The sequence below is a fragment of the Etheostoma spectabile genome, unplaced genomic scaffold (assembly GCF_008692095.1).
Source record: "Etheostoma spectabile isolate EspeVRDwgs_2016 unplaced genomic scaffold, UIUC_Espe_1.0 scaffold00019446, whole genome shotgun sequence".
NCBI classification, from domain to species: domain Eukaryota; kingdom Metazoa; phylum Chordata; class Actinopteri; order Perciformes; family Percidae; genus Etheostoma; species Etheostoma spectabile.
In genome coordinates, this window is record NW_022604911.1 from 21,683 (window position 1) to 42,545 (window position 20,863).

The window sequence follows — 20,863 nt, forward strand, 5'->3', positions numbered from 1 at the left end:
TTATTATTATTATTATTATTACTTTTCACCATTAGCAGCACCTTAATTGTGTTAATTATGTAAATACTCGATCATAATATTCCTTTAACTATGCAAATATCCACACTCCTTTATATTTCTTTATTTATATTTCTAATATTTGTGCAACTGTAACACCGAGTTTCCCTTCTGGGATCAATAAAGTATTTATGACTCTGTTTCTGAGCCCAAGTGTAGCAGGGCTCCCTGAATTGTTTGTATTTTATTTACGCTATATGTTGAAATTTCATGGTTTCAAAACATAAAATCCATGGTTTAAAATCAGCCAGTTCTCTGGTGTTTAAGGCTGAAGCATCCAGTACCTGGTGACGAGGCGGGCTGCTGTCCCAAAATATGCAAATTTGGCTCTGCATTTCCCTCCTTCGGCACTCAATTTGTTTGCAGCTCAGATTTCCGGGAGGCCCTGAAGGCGGCGCAGGGACATCCTTTATTTACCGGACCGGGCTCCGTGAAGTCTCCACACACTAAACCGGAGAGGATAGCACACACTTCTCACATACCACCGTAAGTCGTTCCACGCATTTAAAATGCTTGTTTTGGTCTAATTGTGTGTCCGCGTGGCGGTGAAGCGTGTCCGCACGGCGGCGCCGGGGCTCGGTTTCCGGGTTTATGTCTTTGTGCACACGGCACCAGCCTGGTGCAGAGCGCACAAACCCAACGTGTTACTGTTTACCTCCCCTAGCAGTGTTCGTGTGTTTCGCATCAGACACGCGCGGCCGGTTGAAGGAGTTTTTAATATTTTTATGGCGTGATGTTGTTGTAAAGTTACGCGGAGCCTCGGTGGCTATCGCGAGGCCGGTGTTTCGGTTTAACTGGTTTTTGAGTTAACTGGTGATAGAGGCAGATGTGGTGTAGGCGTGGTCTCTCAGGACCCATTCCCGACTAACCAGGAAATAAACATTATTATCGCTTTCCTTCTATTTCACATTTATTTGTCAGTGTCTTGTGAAACTTTACGATAAAAACGAGTTGCTGAGCATTAATTCCTGCCCCGACAGACATTTATGCAAACACTTGCCGTTGTCGTTACGAACTATCATCCGTTGTCTGGCGACTGTGTCTCTTACTGCACGTCACGGTACACCCCGATCGACTTGTGACTATAACACTTCACCGTTAAAGCACTGTTTCTGAAATGTAAGCAAACTGGTGTATTATATAGGCATACTGTTGGAATGATAATGTGTCGATGTATGTTAGCGGGGGACGTTTCATGTTATCTGTTATTTATTTGACCCTATCACTTCTATGTTTCGAAATGGGATTTTTTCATATAGGCCTACTGACTCAACTCAACTTCAGATATCATTCATAGCATGATGTATGTAATATTTAAGGCATAGTGAAGTTTTGGATATTTTAAATTACACTATCTGGAATGTTTTTGTAATTATGGATATCTAAACTTAAAATAACTATTAACAATTGGATTGTACATATCTGAAATTGCATTGTTTCCTAACTATAATGTTGCAACTATTCAGACATTCATAAGATTGACTTTCTACAACCAACACTTGCTCGAACTCCGGCACTTCAAGTCAATTCTACAATATGTGCCAGACACCCAGAGCAATAAAAATACGTTTCTCTCCGACCCACTGTGCTATATGCAATATGCGTTTCAATAAGCGAGAGGTATCATTTGTATCTGGATGAATGAGTAGGCATTCTGCACATTAAGGAACGTGATTGTAAGGTTGCAACTTAACATAACCCATCGTAGCCTACATAATATAATTACATCTAGCCTATAAATGCCTATGTATCACAACGTAATCTGAGCGGATGCACATGTTGCCACATCTGCATTCAGCTGGGTGTAAACCTCATATGTAGCTTATGTTTTACTTACAGGCTGTATTGAAATGTAACAGATATCAAACACGTAATCCATGTTGTAGTAGGCCTACTGTTATTAAATTAACTTGTGATGCCGTTGCAAGAACGAAGACCACAACGTAGGTAGCTGCAGTGATGCCTGTTTGAAATACTGCAAACGTCAATAAATCGACAAAATGTTCATGCTGTCATTATTTGTGTCATAATTGTGTTTAAAGTAATGGTAATGACGTTTAGCATTGAGTCAATGTATTTCCTTTAACACGACCTAGATCTTACATTGCATATTGAGTTTGAATTTGTGCACCATGTTGACGTGTGGAAACTTTGGTTTTATTTTCTACAACACAGCTGTTGTGTTGCCCATGTTAAATATTAGGTATTTGTAAGTGTAAATGAATCGATATGAGCCTATGACCGATGCTAGTACTTGTTGTGACACAAGTTAATCGGAGCGCACTGAGCGCTGTTCTGCTTATTTCAGCGGTCTTTATTTGTGTTCCATCTGCAGAGTCAGCAAACACTTCAGAAGGTTTAAATAAACGTCATTACCAACACTTTAAACACAATTATGACACAAATAATGACAGCATGAACATTTTGACGATTTATTGACGTTTGCAGTATTTCAAACAGGCATCACTGCAGCTACCTACGTATCATTTCTGCGGAGTTTCTCATGGCACACCTACACCACATCTGCCTCTATCACCAGTTAACTTAAAAACCAGTTAAACCGAAACACCGGAGCTCGAGCCTGGGCCGCGGGCAGCCAGCTGGCAGATGCCGCCTGTCAGCAGCATCCTCCGGGACAAATCTCATGAAAACCCGCGGCTAGCAGGGTGGCTAACCCGGCTAAATCATGGTTAGGAGCCGAGGAGGTGAGGACGTTTGGGCCGTGTTGGTGTCTCCATTCCTGAATATTTAACATCACACGTGTACATTAGTTGATTTTAATGCAAATTAGCTGTTTTTTGTTAAGATATCTAAGGTTCTAATCTGCCATCTGGCATCTTGTGTACGACCTGTACGCCAGAGCCCGTTCTTAAAACCCATAAGTTTAATATATCTTCCCACCAGGGACCATATCATATCAACTGCACTTATTTTATTTGGTACACTAATTAAATACAAGCTTCTCTTTAATTCGGCTTAACAAAAAGAAAACCAGGGACCATAGTTTTGTAGTTTCTCATCTTTTGTACAACCTGTACGCCAGAGCCCGTTCAGAAAACCCGTAAGTTTTAATATATCTTCCCAGCAGGGACCATATCATATCAACTGCACTTATTTTATTTGGTACACTAATTGAAAACAAGCTTCTCTTTAATTCGGCTTAACAACAAGCAAACCAGAGACCATTGTTTTCTAGTTTCTCATCCATTTAAACTCCTAAACCCTTGTATTGTCCTCCGTCTGTTTTGCCTGTTCATAAAGCATAAAGTATAAATTATCTCCCAATTCTATGTTAGATCTCCTTAGCCAACTTCATTACAACTAATTACCACTATAGTTTTAACACGTATTTATGGAAAATGTAACAAGTTTTTCCTCATGTTCTTTCAACGCTTTTTTTGAATTCATGGTCAATAAAACTCATTTATATTAAGAATGCTTAATTTCTGATTTTAAAACCCCCCCCCCCAGAAATTATTAATTATGTTGACTAATAGTCACGATCAGAGGAACATATGGATAATCAAAGCCTGTTTTTGTGTATGGAACCACTCTTGTTATTAAAGAAACCCAAATGTTTGACATAGAAACTTTTAAAAACGGGTCAAATTTGACACAAGGACAACATGAAGGTTAAGTTACAGTATCGCTATTTAAAAAAAAACCAAAACAATAACTCCAATTAGCAAAACATGTACAACATTTGTGTTTGTTTTGTAAAGTTATCTATCTGACCTTGTCTTACATTGGGTCCTAGTCCGTGTAACTCTCTCCTTAAACACCCCTGTGGGCTATATCTCATATTTATGTATTAATCCATCAGTAATAACAACACAATCGTGGTAGTAATGTCCTGACGGGGTCATTTCGCCTGCACACTGAGTACTTTCCTTTTATACTTGTAAGTACATTTCCTGAATATAGATGTACTTTACTTTGAAGGCCAGACTTTAATGTTTTAATGGAGTATTTTGGCGTTTTAGTGATTTTAAATGTGGCTGTTTGCTTCCCTTAAACCATGAAAAAAACCCATTTTGGTTGCGTTTTTTAACCCTTTTATCGCGTTTTCTGCAAATTTTGTCACTTTTTCAATATTGTGGGAGCTTTTCTTGATGTTTTTAATGTTGACATTTTCCGTGTTCATTTCAACGGCCCAATTTTTGTGACAAAACAAATAGAAAAAGTAGCTTAAAATGGGCCAATTTGACCCGAGGACGACATGAGGGTTAAGTAGAGTATCTGATTACTGCCACAGGAAGTGCTAGTAAGAGACAAAGGTGTTTTCTCATGCCAGTTTTCTCCAGTGTTGGCATTATTTACATAGTTTTAGGAGGATCTTCTTCTCAGTTTTCTTTTAAGAAGAAATCTATATTTCCCCCCCCAGACATTAGTCACCTGTCGGTTTCACGTCAGTCCGCTTGCAGAAAAACAGCGTCACGGTTTTCTATTTAAAACTGGAGCTGAAACGACCACATAGCTCGATAGAAAAGTCATTATTTAAACCGAATAAAACCTGACCTCCTGGCGTTTTGGGTTTGAGACGGGTAGTCAGGCAGACGGAACAACAACGTGGTGACGTCTTCAGGAAACGCTTGAATGAGGATGACTCAACGTGTGTGTGTGTGTGTGTGTGTGTGTGTGTGTGTGTGTGTGTGTGTGTGTGTGTGTGTGTGTGTGTGTGTGTGTGTGTGTGTGTGTGTGGGTGTGTGTGTGTGTGTGTGTGTGTGTGTGTGTGTGTTTGTGTGTGTGTGTGTGTTGTGTGTGTGTGGTTGTTGTGTGTGTGTGTGTGTGTGTGTGTGTGTGTGTGTGTGTGTGTGTGTGTGTGTGTGTGTGTGTGTGTGTGTGTGTGTTGTGTGTGTGTGTGTGTGTGTGTGTGTGTGTGTGTGTGTTGTGTGTGTGTGTGTGTGTGTGTGTGTTGTGTGTGTGTGTGAATATAGTTAATTACATCTGGAAACCTGAGTTTCTACACAATTAATCCTGCAAAACCACTTTAAATCCTGTTTTCACCAGAGAATGTGTGTAAGTTTCTTGGAAATGAGAAATAAGCAGAAAAAAGGACTCAACTAAAGAAGTCTTAGTCGTGACTAAGAGGGGACAGGCCGAATCACAACAGCTGGCCCGTCTGACGTCATGCTGCCTGAGCTCATTAATATTCATGAGCTGCATAAAGAATGCTCGCATTGGCTAGCTGCTAGCCAATCAGAGTCCAGCAGCTTAGCTGGTTGAGTATTAATGGGAACCGGCCCAAATGGAGCTGAGTCTTCCTGCAGGCTTTCTAGACCACGCTACACACCTATTCTGGTCCAACCTCAAAACCCAGTTATGAACCTGAAGATGAGCAGAATACGTCGGTTTGTTTTAAAACTATTTTAACGACTGTCCTGTTCTCTCCCCCCCCCCCACCCCCCCCGCCAGATGTTGACGCTGCTGTTGGTCCTCGCCGCCGGTCTGTCCCGCGGGTCGGCCGGTCCCGACTGCAGCCCCGTCGCCACGGAGACCAGCAGCGCGGGCGGTTACTGTCGGCCGTGGTGGACCCGCAGAGAGCCGAGCAGAGCCAGAGGCAGCACCTGGAGGCCCTGTTCAACAGGTGAGACCAGATGTCCCCGTGTTGTCCCCGTGTTGTCCTCATGTTGTCCTCATGTTGTCCTCATGTTGTCCTATATCAATGTTCTTTTTAATTCCCCAAAATAACATGATTGATTCCAACGCTCTTTGCCAAGTACAAATCTCTACTTTCATTAATTTTGGGTCTTATTCTATTTTATAGCATTGTAAAACAAAGTGAAGTGTTGTTGAAATAGTATTGAGTAAAAGTTGACATATTCCAGTCTGTGATTATCATCAACATCCATTCCTTTAATTTTAGTCTCAATAATTCCTAATTTCTGCTTTTCTAACTCAAACATTAGGTATAATTTCCTATAAATGAGCTTTATTGACCATAAAGTCCCAAAATAACTGTAAAACTAAGAGGTCAGATATGACCTGAGGACAACAGGAGGGGTATTAATTATTTCGTGTTTTTTCATTAAATTTAACAGATATGGAGAAAACGGCACCATCTCTCTGGCCGGTTTAAAGCGTCTGTTACAGAACGTGGGTCTGGATCGCATCAGGACCGTTACGGTGCAGCATCACGAGGAACCGGGCCACCACGATCACCACCACCACCACCACCACCATAACCACGGTCACCATGGTCACCACCATCACAACCACAACGACTCCCAGGAGCACGCTGAGCCCTCTCAGCCCGGAACGCTCCCAAAACCGTCTGAAGCGTCCAACGCCGAGGACAGCCTGCACCGTAAGGGCACCGCGGCGGCGGCGGCCCGGGACGGCGGCACCACGGCGGCGTACAGCGCCGAGCTGGTGGTTCAACCGGACGTCGTGCGCAACGGACAAAACGGCAGTCCGGCGGCGGAGGAGACTACTGCCGGGCTCACCGTCACCGAAAGCAAGACGATGGAGGCTGCAGTCACCCGGGGCAATAACGACCACAATCATGACCATGACCACGAACAGGACCACGACCACGAACAGGACCACGACCACGAACATGACCACGACCACGGTCACGGTCACAACCACAAGCGGAGCGCGGAGGTACGGCATTATCTTCTCATTTCTTCATTTAAAGGTGCTCTATGCGATGTTGGGTGACGTTACTTCTCGTTGACGGGTGACCCTCCCCGATGTGAGTCGGGTGCAGATGTGAGTCGCGCATGCGTCACTTTGCGACAAGTAGCATCCAAGATGCTAACGAGACACTTCTGTAACGTCAACACAGTAAAAATGGACCTACTTAACCAAGTTGGTTCACTGCTAGCTTAGCTACAAGTTAGCATCACACACAACAAAGGCTGTCGGTTGAATGGTGTTTTGAGCTAACGTTAGCATCAATCATAGCTACGTTTTTGAAATGACTGCTAGCTTAGCTACAAGTTAGCATCAAACACAACACAAACTGTCAGTTGAATGGTGTTTTGAGCTAACGTTAGCATCAATCATAGCCACGTTTTTGAAATGATTGCTAGCTTAGCTACAAGTTAGCATGTGTGAGGAGATGTTTTTTTACAGTGTGTTCGGGGGACAGGCAGCTAGCAGCTGCGTGACATCGCTTAGAGCTCCTTTCTAAGGAACTATGAACCCGAGCTGTTAGTGTTAAAAAATACTTTGTACCCAGGCCAGAATTATTTATTTTTCATTCAAAACATCAGCAAATATGCACTTGTGTTCACTTCCATGATCACAAGTGATTCTATACAGTGTAGAGGTACGACTAGATGGATGGATAGATGGATGGATGGATGGATGGATGGATGGATAGATAGATAGATGGAACATCAGCTTCTTATTTAACGTCTTTGAGCGCTGACTGACGGTCGTGTTGTACCTGCAGTGTCTGAACGCCTCCGCCATCCTGTCGTCACACGGATGTTTCAGGAAGTAGACGTGACCCTGGCCGACTTCAGCTTCCTCTGCCCCGCCCTCCTCAACCAGATCGACGGCGGAGTGTGCATCCTGCACGGAGGCGCCGACGGGGAGACGGGTAGGGGGGGGGGGGTGGGAGATCTGTATGTACACATCCAAGACCAACCAGGAAGGTCATGGGTTGCCAAAATATAACCAAAGCAAAGAAGAAGATCAAAGATATTTTGTACAGCTTACAGATGATCTCATACTACAGCGTTCATGGCGTTTGTCTTAGATAGAAACTGCAGTGTCAGCGAGTGGCAGGAATGGAGGAGACTGGACCTGCATGCTTTAATTCTGTCGTTCTAACAAAACGTGTGTTGTGCTTGGTGTGTTTGAAGCTGCAGAGAGAGATATAGATCCATATATCTAGAAGGTAATTTCATGCCTGCAGCACGTTCAATCATGATACAAATGCAAAGTCATTGTGATACAATAACAGCAGATGAGTGAGATACTAGTAAGGGAACTTTTTGACTCTTAAGAAAAGGTTTTAATGAGGCGTCTGAAAAAGTGAAAATCTAATTTTATTTACTCATATGATTTAACAGCAGTTTTGTGTGATAGATACTTTTTGATATGGAAAATATGTATTGCTTAATGTTGGCAGCCAGCTCCAGAAAGCCTGACACCTTTCTTTTTTTCTTGACTGAGTAGCAATTATGATAGATAGATAGATAGATAGATAGATAGATAGATAGATAGATAGATAGATAGATAGATAGATAGATAGATGTTTATTGATCCCAAGAAAAATGGGAAATTCCGGTGTTACTGCAGAAAAATCAGTCACAAAGCACAAAATATAAATTAAATACTAGGAAAAATATACATACATACATGAAATAATAATATGATTAAAGTAAAAAGAACAAATATTTGAATATGTACAGGATAGGCAAACAAAAATGTGCAACTGCTTAAATAATATGTTAAAATGTATGCTAGTAGTAGTATCTATCACACAATACTCTGAACATGTCACTTTGGTGTAAATCCAAATAATACACAAGTATGTAAGTAAAGCAATTGAGGTTAGATATGATCAGCAATAAATAGTTTAAAAGTTCCTTGGTATGTAGGTTGGTGGTGGTAGTAGTAGTAGTAGTAGTAAGCAAGTGGAAAACACTCAAGGTGCGCTACGTCACATGGGCACCACCAAATAAATGTTCCAGCGTTAATTTCTCCACATATCTAGCCCAGTGATTTGATATTTACAGCGTTATAAAGATGGAGATGACTCAGTCTGACACCCCTGCAGTGTCGAGGTGATCTTTGCCGATCCAGATCTACCTGTTTACACCTGTACACCTCACACACTGTCAGGAAATGTGGACGTATTTAAATGTATTTTTTTATCATTTCTAGACCATAAACATCGTCACGGCGACCACGACAACTCTGAGGTCGGCCGAGAAAGTGACAAGAACATTGCCATAGGTAAGAAGTCTGTTCCGTTTCACCTTAAGTATTAAACATGTACTGTATGTTGCTTTTTTACCACTAAAGTTACTGCAACATGTTTTTAACTGGTTGTGAGACCGTCTCTGTTTGGTTCCGATGCGTCTACACGACCAACGTACGCTAACCAGCCAATCGGTGAGAAGGGTTCTGTGTATTCGTACGATCCCCCGCCAAAATAAGACGATCCACGGCACGCAGGGTCATTAGAGCCGCGCTTTGAAGCCAAATGTTGGAGTTACAACTCCTGCGTCCGTCCGTGGTGCCATCTGGCCCAAAACCACTACACCCAACATACTTCCATGGAAATAGAAGTCTGTAAATCAGTGGATACATGTCAGCTCCCTCAAAATGACCTGTTTATCGGTCAGAATTTGATCCGTTTGGTCCGATAACATGTAGAAAGTCTACAGTTAAATCATTTGGTAAACGGGAAGTAGCTGGCTCTGCTGTGGGAGGTCTCTAGTGGGCCTGCTCAGCACCAATACTCAGGGGCACAACTCTAGAAACTCAAGTCTGCGGTGGTGGAGTCAGGCGACCGCTAGCGATGCTATGCCGGCGTTACGGACAAACCTTAGCGATTGATTACGGCAGATCCAATAGTTTTAGACTTTAACAGAGGACCCACCTTCAAGGAAGTTAACACTTGGTAATGGAGAGAGGCCAGACTCTCTGGACGTATGAAATGGACCAGAGTCTGGTAGGACCGGGCTAATGGACCAGAGTCTGGTAGGACCGGGCTAATGGACCAGAGTCTGGTAGGACCGGGCTAATGGACCAGAGTCTGGTAGGACCGGGCTAATGGACCAGAGTCTGGTAGGACCGGGCTAATGGACCAGAGTCTGGTAGGACCGGCTAATGGACCAGAGTCTGGTAGGACCGGGCTAATGGACCAGAGTCCGGTAGGACCGGGCTAATGGACCAGAGTCCGGTAGGACCGGGCTAATGGACCAGAGTCTGGTAGGACCGGGCTAATGGACCAGAGTCTGGTAGGACCGGGCTAATGGACCAGAGTCTGGTAGGACCGGGCTAATGGACCAGAGTCTGGTAGGACCGGGCTAATGGACCAGAGTCTGGTAGGACCGGGCTAACGGACCAGAGTCCGGTAGGACCGGGCTAATGGACCAGAGTCCGGTAGGACCGGCTAATGGACCAGAGTCTGGTAGGACCGGGCTAATGGACCAGAGTCTGGTAGCACCGGGCTAATGGACCAGAGTCCGGTAGCACCGGGCTAACGGATCAGAGTCTGGTAGCACCAGGCTAGCTGGTGGTGCTCATGTAAAAACTACCACTTTTGTCCACAGGACGGCGCCAAAATCGAGACAAAATGCCAGTTCCTTGTGACTTTAATTTGTGAAGAAGTCTGTTAGATGAAGTGTTTGATGATGAGGTGTTTGATGATGATGAAGTGTTTGATGATGATGAGGTCTTTGATGATGAAGTCTTTGATGTGTGTGTTGCAGCGTGGGTGGGGGGCTTCGTCTCCATCACCATCATCAGCCTGCTCTCCCTGCTCGGCGTCATCCTCATCCCGCTCATGAACCGGGTTTTCTTCAAGTTCCTCCTCAGCTTCCTGGTTGCGTTGGCCGTGGGCACGCTGAGCGGCGACGCCTTCCTGCACCTCATCCCCCACGTGAGTCAGCGCCGCCCCCCCGCCCCGTGGCTCTGGACCACAAGTACTTAATCACTACTTTCATTGAATTTGGGTTTTTTAATTTTATATCATTTGGAAAAAAATTAAATGGATTTAAATCCCGACTAAACTTTGAGAAATCGGTGATTATCCATCAACACAGGTTCCTCTAATATTAGTCAAAGTAATTCATCATTTCTAGTGGTAATAAGTTGGTGTTATGGAAAAATGGCATTGAAAACATTCAAAAAGGAGAAACACATCAGAATGTGTCAAATATTAAAAAGGAAGATAAAGTGTTAATTTTGACCCTGAAGGACATCAAGTACACGGTCAACCGGGTTAACCCTTGTCTCGTCTTCCCTTTGACCGTGAAAGACGTTGTTCCTCTTATCTCAACGTTTTTGTTGCTTTTTATGAAGTTTTTGTATTTTTTTTTTCATTTTTGCTGCTTTTTCCAACATTTTTCACCCGTATTTCGACTTCCTTTATTTCGGATATAAAAAAAAACTATTTGAAAACGGGTCAAATTTGACCCGAAGACAACAAGGGTTAAACAGGGTGTAGTCAAGACCAGGACTAGTCGAGTCCAAGACAAGACCGAGTCCAGGACAGAATAAAGGTCTTATGCATGACAGTATCAAGACAATCATTTGGGTTTCACTTTCCCTCCAATATTATTATCAACATAATAAAGACACCTGGACTCGGTCCAGACCAGAAGCCATATTGGGCAAGACCAATAGACCGACTACAGCCCTGGGTTGAACCCCCCCCCCCTCCCAGTCGGGAAGCGTTACTGTAGAGGCCCATCTAGTAGACTGGTACGAGGGAGACCACCTGAAACCACTTGTGAAGTCTGACTGAACTGGAGAAGAGACGGAGGGCTGACAGAGTTTTTGGGTTCAGACTCTAATGGTAGTCTGTGTCTCTGGTCCAGTCTCAGGGAGGCCACCATCACCACCACCCCAACGAGACGGGGCATGGGGTGGAGGGACACCACCTCCACGATGAGCAGGAGGAAGACCTGGACGGGGTCTGGAAGGGTCTCACGGCTCTGAGCGGGGTCTACATCATGTTCCTCATCGAGCACTTCCTCACGCTGGGGAAGATGTACAAGGACAAGAAACAAAAGGTCAGTTTGACTCCCTAACAACAGAGATCAAGGTTGAATTGTTATGTTTTTATTATTAACTCTGCCAAGGAGGTTTTGGTTTGTCAGATACTGCCTGAAATCCATGTTGGTGTTGGCATGAAATCATCTTGAAATAGAGCCCCACCGATATATATCGGCGAGCCGATTTTTAGGCCTTTCTGGAACTCTCATTATCTGCATTAATAACGGCCGATTTATAAAAAAAAATATCATCAATATCAGTCACACAGCACAGAATGCAAATTAAATACTAGGATACAATATACATGTAGTAGTAGTAGTAGTAGTAGTAGTAGTAGTAATAATATGATAAAATAAAGAACTAATATTTGCATATATACAAGTTGGGAATACAAAAAATGTCCAACTGTTTAAATAGTAATGATAAATATGTAGATAAACCTAGTGTGCAAGTTGCAATTAGTGCAGTATGTGATGAAGAAATTAAAAGTGACTACAACACACACACACACACACACACACACACACACACACACACACACACACACACACACACACACACACACACACACACATCAGGAGCTGCTGCCGCGCGACACCGCGCCATCTTGCCAGTTAAATGCGTTTTTAATTGGACGAGCTCCCGGGTGTCAGGGGGGTTTGTGATTGGTTGACGATGTGATTCTGCCGTGCGGACAGATCCAGAAGCAGTGGGACCAGAACGACAAAGCCGATGCAGAGAAGCAGCCGGCGCTGGAAGACCACGACCTGAAGCCCCCTGAAGGTGAGACACAACCTGGACCGGGGCGACCCCTACAGTTAGAAATCCCCCCCAAGTAACAGCGTTCACCCCGTGTAGACTGAGTCCTGCAGCGGCCCGGGTTCAAGTCCCACCTGCGGCCCTTTGCTACGTGTCATCCCCGTCTCACTCCCCCTTCCCTGTCTCTGTTACTTTTATGAAAGGAAAAAGCCCCCAAACATTGTTTAAATGAATAAATCTCCCCTGCGGAACACGTACCGTATTAAGGCTTCATTCAGACTGCAGGCAAAAGTGGCGAAATCAAATTTTACTTTTAAAATATATATTTTTTTTGTTTGGGGTCAAGTGACCAGGTCAGACTTCTTCAGAAGTAGGTTGAACTCTCAAATCTAGCCCAGATCTGTGTTTTTAGATTTAGACCACTTCCATATGTGGTCCTGAATCGGACCCAAGTCAGATTCAGTTTTATCACGTCGGCCGCAGTGTGTACAACCACGGTGGATTTGATGGAACTTTTAAGTCCATTGAGATCAACATTTTCGCCTCGACTGAGGTGGTAGTAGTACTTCAAAAAGTACCTGTTAGCAGGTACCAGGGACTTTTATCTTAACCCGTTTGTGCCGGATGCTTCTCGCCGACACATTACATCTACCGCCGGTTACTGCGTTGCGCAAAGTATCATCCAGCGCTTCTTCATCATCATCATCGTCATCATCTACCACATCCTCCCTCCCAAACTCCTCACTATGTTCCACCTCCATGTCCCTGCCCTCGCTGTCTAACCGTGTGTAACCGCGGTAGATGTAATGTGTCGGCGCGAAGCATCCGGCACAAACTGGCTAATGGAAAACCCAAAAAGGCGAGTAGAGTCGAGTAGATACCATGCAGTGGAAAACCGCCGTTATTTGTGTTGTTTTTAACGCTCTGTCTTCCTCCAGACGTGGAGACGAACGGCGCGGGTATCTTCGGCGACCGCTCCATCAGCCTGCACGGCGGCGTGGCGGAGGAGGAGCAGGTGATGCTGGCGCCGCAGCCGTCCGCCGGCGCCTCGCCGCAGGGCTCCGCCGCCTACACCGCCGAGGACTGCGAGAACAAGTGCCACTCCCACTTCCACGACACGGTGGGCCAGGCGGACAGCATGCACCACCACCACCACGACTACCACCACAATCCTGCACCACCACCACTCCCAGAACCACCACCCGCACAGCCACTCCCACTCCTACTCCGAGGAGCACTTCCAGCAGGCCGGCGTGGCCACGCTCGCCTGGATGGTCATCATGGGGGACGGGCTGCACAACTTCAGCGACGGCCTGGCCATCGGTGAGTAGGCGACAGCGCCAGGAAACAACTCCCGATGCAAGGCTGAAACATTCATTCATTCATTAGACAGAGAAGACAACCCTGTGGCACATATGTCGGTAAACTCCTGATTAGATGAGATGATGTTATTCATCCCCCAGTGGGGAGAGTCCCTTGGTACAGCAGCAGTTTCCTACAGTAAGAAGCAAAACAACAAATAAGAAAAGAAACAAACAGCGGACAATGAGCAGAAAGCATTGAATGAATGTAAAGTGAAAAAACTGTTTACTAATCTCTCTCTCTCTGTCTCTCGCTCTCTCTCTCTCTCTCTGTGTGTCTGTCTCGCCGCTCGCTCTCTCTCTCTTGTGTGTCTGTCTCGCTCGCTCGCTCGCTCTCTCTCTCTTTGTGTCTGTCTCGCTCGCTCTCTCTCTTTTGTGTGTCTGTCTCGCTCGCTCTCTTCTCTTTGTGTGTCTGTCTCGCTCGCTCTCTCTTTGTGTCTGTCTCGCTCTCTCTCTTTTGTGTGTCTGTCTCGCTCTCTCTCTCTTTTGTGTCTGTCTCGCTCGCTCTCTCTTTGTGTCTGTCTCGCTCGCTCTCTCTTTGTGTGTCTGTCTTTCGCGCGCTCTCTCTCTCTCTCTCCTCTCTCTCTCTCTCTCTCTCTCTCTCTCTCTCTCTCTCATATATTCCAAGATTTTATGTCATTAATAAATATCAAATCACTTCAACAAAGATCCATGTTAATTGGAGACTAGATATTTGAGCCCAGCCATGATCCTAGTACAGTTGCAGTGATGACTGTTTTCCCTGTCTGTGTTCCTGACTGTGTTCCCTGACTGTGTTCCCTGTCTGTGTTCCCCTGTGTTCCCTGACTGTGTTCCCTGACTGTGTTCCCTGTCTGTGTTCCCTGTCTGTGTTCCCTGTCTGTGTCCCTGTCTGTGTTCCTGTCTGTGTTCCTGACTGTGTTCCCTGACTGTGTTCCCTGACTGTGTTCCTGACTGTGTTCCCTGACTGTGTTCCCTGACTGTGTTCCCTGACTGTGTTCCCTGTCTGTGTTCCCTGACTGTTTCCTGTCTGTTTCCTGTCGTGGTGCAGGCGCTGCCTTCACCGAGGGTCTGTCCAGCGGCCTCAGCACGTCCGTGGCCGTCTTCTGTCACGAGCTGCCGCACGAGTTAGGTAAGACCTTCTATCTCAGCGCCCACCTGCACCACCTAAAGCCTTCTTAAACCATTAAAACCGTTCATAATCTCTTTATTATCTTCGTTAATATGTCAGTTTGTGTGTAAATGGATTGTTGGATTGAGGATTCAATAGTTAAATGACTAATCTAATCTTTCGCTCTGTCAAACGGATTTTAAGCATTTTGGTTGAATGGAAAATAAACGTTTACGTTTCCAGATCAAGATTATTTCATTTACTGTATATAGCACTTTAAAATTAGGGATCGACCTATATGGATGTTTTTTTAGTGCCGATATTTTCCCATCAGCCGATGTCCGATACAGGCTGCTGATTTTCTAGAGCCGATACTGCTTTTGCTCCTTCGATTTCCATCGTAAAAATGTCAACCTGCCACATGGGATTTGCTATTATAAGACTTATAGCACTATATTAGTACTAGTAATAATACCAATACAATTGTAATAAGACATTTACATTATTACATCATATTATAAGACTGTTACTATTTTATTGCTATATAAGACATTATATTATTACTATATAAGACAGATAACCAGGTCAGCATTAAATGTCCTTTTGTCAACATTTTATTTAAGAAAACAAACCTGAGAAGTTGAAATAAAGTGCTTGATCTGTAATTTAAGACTGTCGGGGGGGGGGGGGGGGGGGGGGGGGGGTCTACATGTGAACTGCAGCGTCTCGAGCAACACAGAGCCACCTGTGGACGCCTGTCTGGAAATAATGCCGACATATCACAAAGACTAAAAAATCGTGTAAAAGCGTAAAACACCGATTAAGATAAAGTGGATTTACCTTGTGTGGCGTTGACTTCTTGACTCCGTTTCCCAGGGGACTTTGCGGTGCTCCTGAAGGCCGGGATGACGGTGCGCCAGGCCATTCTCTACAACGTGCTGTCGGCCATGATGGCGTACCTGGGCGTGGTGATCGGCATCGTGATCGGACACTACGCCGAGAACATCTGCATGTGGATCTTCGCCCTCACGGCCGGGCTCTTCATGTACGTGGCCCTGGTGGACATGGTGAGTCACCGGTACCGGTCCTCCAGGGACGCCTACACACCGGCGCCGATGGGCGTCACACGGCCGGGGATATATTCTATCATGTAGCCCACAAAACAAACAATGTGGTCATGATACATTTGCGTGTATGTATTTATTATTTATGACACATTACGCCCCTAACAAGGAAATAGGCCGCATATTAAAGCAGCGCTATCCAGTTTAGCCATTTCTTTGCTGGTTTCTCTAGAGCCCCCATACAGGTTTCTCTATAGAGCTCCCCCCTACAGGTTTCTCTATAGAGCTCCCCCTACAGGTTTCTCTATAGAGCTCCCCTACAGGTTTCTCTATAGAGCTCCCCCTACAGGTTTCTCTATAGAGCTCCCCCTACAGGTTTCTCTATAGAGCTCCCCCTACAAGTTTCTCTATAGAGCACCCCCTACAGGTTCTCTATAGAGCTCCCCCTACAGGTTTCTCTATAGAGCTCCCCTACAGGTTTCTCTATAGAGCTCCCCCTACAGGTTTCTCCATAGACCCCCCCTACAGGTTTCTCTATAGTGCCCCCCTACAGCTCCTATGTTGCGTATGTCTGCGTTGTAGCGTCTCGGCCACCATACCAACTATTTGATAACCGATTAATCGTTTTGAGTCATTAAACTTCCGTAACGTCAGCTCGTTAAATGTGAAGACGTTCTAGTCTCTTCTCTCCTCTGGGACAGGATGCTGGGTGTTTTTGAGTTGGAGACGAAACAAGACCTTTGGGTACGTCGTCTCGGGCTTTTTGGGAAACACCGATGCTCATTTTAGAGACAGAATACTCATCCAGAACAAACCGAGATATTAATCAACTATGTTAATGAATCTGTTTTAAACCACTTAATGCATGAATCATTGAAGGGACTGGAGATGTGAGTGTGCAGCTGACGTTAGAGAAGCTGGTGTCTCCTCCAGTCAGCAGCATCTGTTCTGTCAACAGGTCTGAGAGCAGCAGCCTTCACCAGCAGATGCCCTCTTCACACACACACACACACACACACAACACACACACACACACACACCACAACACACCCACACACACACACACACACACACACACACACACACAACACACTCTTTTATCTGGACATGTTCGCCCCCTGGTGGCCGCTGACATGCACTGCACTCTGTTGCAACACACCATTCCACCACTACTACACACCATTCCACCACTACTACACACCATTACACCACTACTACACACCATTACACCACTACTACACACCATTACACCACTACTACACACCATTACACCACTACTACACACCATTCCACCACTACTACTACACACCATTCCACCACTACTACACACCATTCCACTACTACTACACACCATTCCACTACTACTACACACCATTACACCACTACTACACACCATTACACCACTACTACACACATTACACACTACTACTACACACCATTACACCACTACTACACACCATTACACCACTACAACACACCATTACACCACTACTACACACCATTACACCACTACTACTACACACCATTACACCACTACTACACACCATTACACCACTACTACACACCATTCCACCACTACTACACACCATTACACCACTACTACACACCATTACACCACTACTACTACACACCATTCCACCACTACTACTACACACCATTCCACCACTACTACTACACACCATTCCACCACTACTACTACACACCATACACCACTACTACTACACACCATTCCACCACTACTACTACACACCAATACACCACTACTACACACCATTACACTACTACACACCATTACACTACTACTACTACACACCATTACACTACTACTACTACACACCATTACATCACTACTACTACACCCCATTACACCACTACTACTACACACCATTACACCACTACTACTACACACCATTACACCACTACTACTACACACCATTACACCACTACTACTACACACCATTACACCACTACTACTACACACCATTCCACTACTACTACACACCATTCCACTACTACTACACACCATTCCACTACTACTACACACCATTCACTACTACTACACACCATTACACCACTACAACACACCATTACACTACTACTACTACACACCATTACACCACTACTACTACACACCATTACACTACTACTACTACACACATTACACTACTACTACTACACACCATTACATCACTACTACTACACACCATACACCACTACTACTACACACCATTACACTACTACTACTACACACCATTACACCACTACTACTACACACCATTACACTACTACTACTACACACCATTACACTACTACTACACACCATTCCACCACTACTACTACTACACACCATTCCACCACTACTACTACTACACACCATTACACCACTACTACACACCATTACACCACTACTACACACCATTACACCACTACTACTACACACCATTACACCACTACTACTACTACACACCATTACACTACTACTACTATACACCATTACACTACTACAACACACCACAACTAAAACTTTGTCACAGCCCATCTAGTAGGGCTGGACCATTGATCGAAAACGTATTGACGTATTATTTCCATGACGATAATTCTGATGATTTCTCCCTATATAGTAGCTATAGTAACCAATAAGGCTGAGGATGCAGCAAATGAAAATGGCCGGTGGATTTAAGACAAAAATAACAATTCATTGAATGAATCAAATTTGAACATGTCGGTCAGCAGCTTGTTGATCTTTACTTTGTTAATTAGTTCCAATTCCGGCTGAGACACATTCAGTTTCGTGAAGGACTTATTGGACTTTAACTTACATTAACGAGCGTAGTTGTCCTCAATTTACGTCCTCGTCTACGTCTCCTCTCCGGTTTAAGCTGCATCGCACCAAAGTCACGGTGAGTGGTCGTATTCACATTCATTAGCGCGATCGCGAAATCCTGGAGGGACTGCATTGGAAAACGTTGGAGGTTTTTATGGCAAGAAGCCGCGTGGTGGAGGAGAAGACAACCCGAGGGTTAAGGACCCGGTCTGAGACGGGTGGTGTTTGTCTCCCCCTCTTTACATCGTTAGTTAGTTCCTATCCTGACTGAGACACATACAAACGGTTTAATAAAGGACGTATTGGACTTTAACTTACATAACGAGCGTAGTTGTCCTCAATTTAGGTTCTCCTCCGGTTTAGACTACAGTGGAGGTTTTTATGACAAAAAGCCGCGGGGTGGAGGAGAAGACAACCCGAGGGTTAAGGAACCGGTCTGAGACGGGTGGTGTTTTTTCCCCAGGTGCCGGAGATGCTGCACAACGACGCCGGCGACCACGGCTTCAGCCACTGCGGCTTCTTCTGCTGCAGAACGCCGGCATCCTGCTGGGCTTCTGCATCATGCTGCTCATCGCCGTCTTCGAGCACAAGATCAAGCTGGACCTGGGCTAACGGGGGACAAGCTGGACCTGGGTTAACGGGGGGACAGGCGGGGGGACAATCCTGAGCTCCGTGTGCGTCTTCAAGTGTCTCCGTCAGAAGTGTACTGTGTCTTTTTATTTGTTGTTGTTGTAGACCGTCCTGTCGCCTTGATTTAGTTGGGATTGTCCACGCGGTGCAGGAGGAAGTAGAAATACAGAAGAACTCATTAGGAGTAAAAAAAATAATAACTGAAGAAGTTGTTTTATTTCTTAGACTGCAGTTAAAAATGTCAGCGATTTCTCCTTTAGTCAACAAACTTGTGAAGTCTTGAGAAGAGGAAAAAGAAGCTCTTTCCACAAAAACCCTCAATGATAAATCTTTCCCTTTTTAGCATTTCCTAATAACCCAAAATGACTCTGCTCATGCAGATATCTGTCCCTTAACCTTCTGTGGCATCATATGTGAGTCAGTTCTCCACCCTATTATGTCTTTATTTGTCTGGTTTTTGATGTGTTGGAAGTGTTTCTGCTGCTGAGTCAAACCACATCGGTATTTCAAATAATCCCCTGAAGGCGGACCAGCTCCACCTGTGAGTCCACTAGGTGGTGTCCAAGGGACCGTTTCCACAGCAGATGTTTTGACTCGTCATGGTAGGAGAAGCAGAAACTGATCACCTTAACGATGTCTCAGTTCCATCCAGTGTCCCAGTCTGTTTCCCTGAGTCAGCATGTCTCTCCTAAATGGGATGCAGCCGTCACTAATGGTTTTAGCCCTCGTGTTGTCTTCACGTCAACAACGGTCACTTTTCGACATTATCATTGCTTTTTCAATGTTGGGGGTGTTTTTTGATATTTTTAATGTTGACATTTTCAGCGCTTATTTTGACGGTCCATTTGTTTGTGACAAAAATAAAACTTAACTGAAAACGGGTCAATTTGACCCAAGGACAACATGAGGGTTAAATACACCTGTGCTTTTCCTACTATGTGTCAACACACCTGCCGTGAAAAAGAGAGAGATATATATATATATATAACTGTATAGGTACAGATAGATATACAGCAATCCCTTTCAGAATGAATCTCTGCAGTTATCCTTATTCAGGCTGCGACTATCGATCATTTTACATCCTATTTAATTTGGAGCATTAAGTTTGGAGTGTGATCGGCACTACTGTGAAGCTTTTTGATTTCAGCAGCACTTCATGGTGTTTGGATTTATATTGTCCAAAAACAACCCTAAACTGTGACATCTGTTCACGTGGAGCTGAACAGTCTACACACATTTTTGCCAATTTTCAGATTTTAGTCTTCCCTTTGTCTTTGTTACATTTTGAAGGCCAGCGGACCAGAGTTCTTTAGTTTCAGTTCCTTTACTTTTGAGGCTGCGTGTTACTGTCACTTTAAGCTTTACTAAGGATTTCAAACTATTACTTTGT

At 44.6% G+C, this 20,863-nt stretch overlaps 1 protein-coding gene across 1 annotated transcript; it reads left to right on the forward strand.

The window, feature by feature from the left end:
• The first annotated feature begins 644 nt into the window (after nucleotides 1–644).
• LOC116684677 (zinc transporter ZIP6-like) lies at nucleotides 645–19,578 on the forward strand. The gene is given in 17 exon segments (XM_032510154.1): nucleotides 645–834; nucleotides 2,626–2,762; nucleotides 5,473–5,644; nucleotides 6,099–6,663; nucleotides 7,460–7,496; nucleotides 7,499–7,609; nucleotides 8,902–8,973; nucleotides 10,458–10,627; nucleotides 11,568–11,762; nucleotides 12,444–12,528; nucleotides 13,443–13,672; nucleotides 13,674–13,827; nucleotides 14,896–14,976; nucleotides 15,832–16,022; nucleotides 19,307–19,364; nucleotides 19,367–19,470; nucleotides 19,505–19,578. Coding segments are annotated over 15 exon segments (2,229 nt in total). The 5' UTR covers nucleotides 645–834; nucleotides 2,626–2,743; the 3' UTR covers nucleotides 19,456–19,470; nucleotides 19,505–19,578.
• Nucleotides 19,579–20,863: the final 1,285 nt, after the last annotated feature.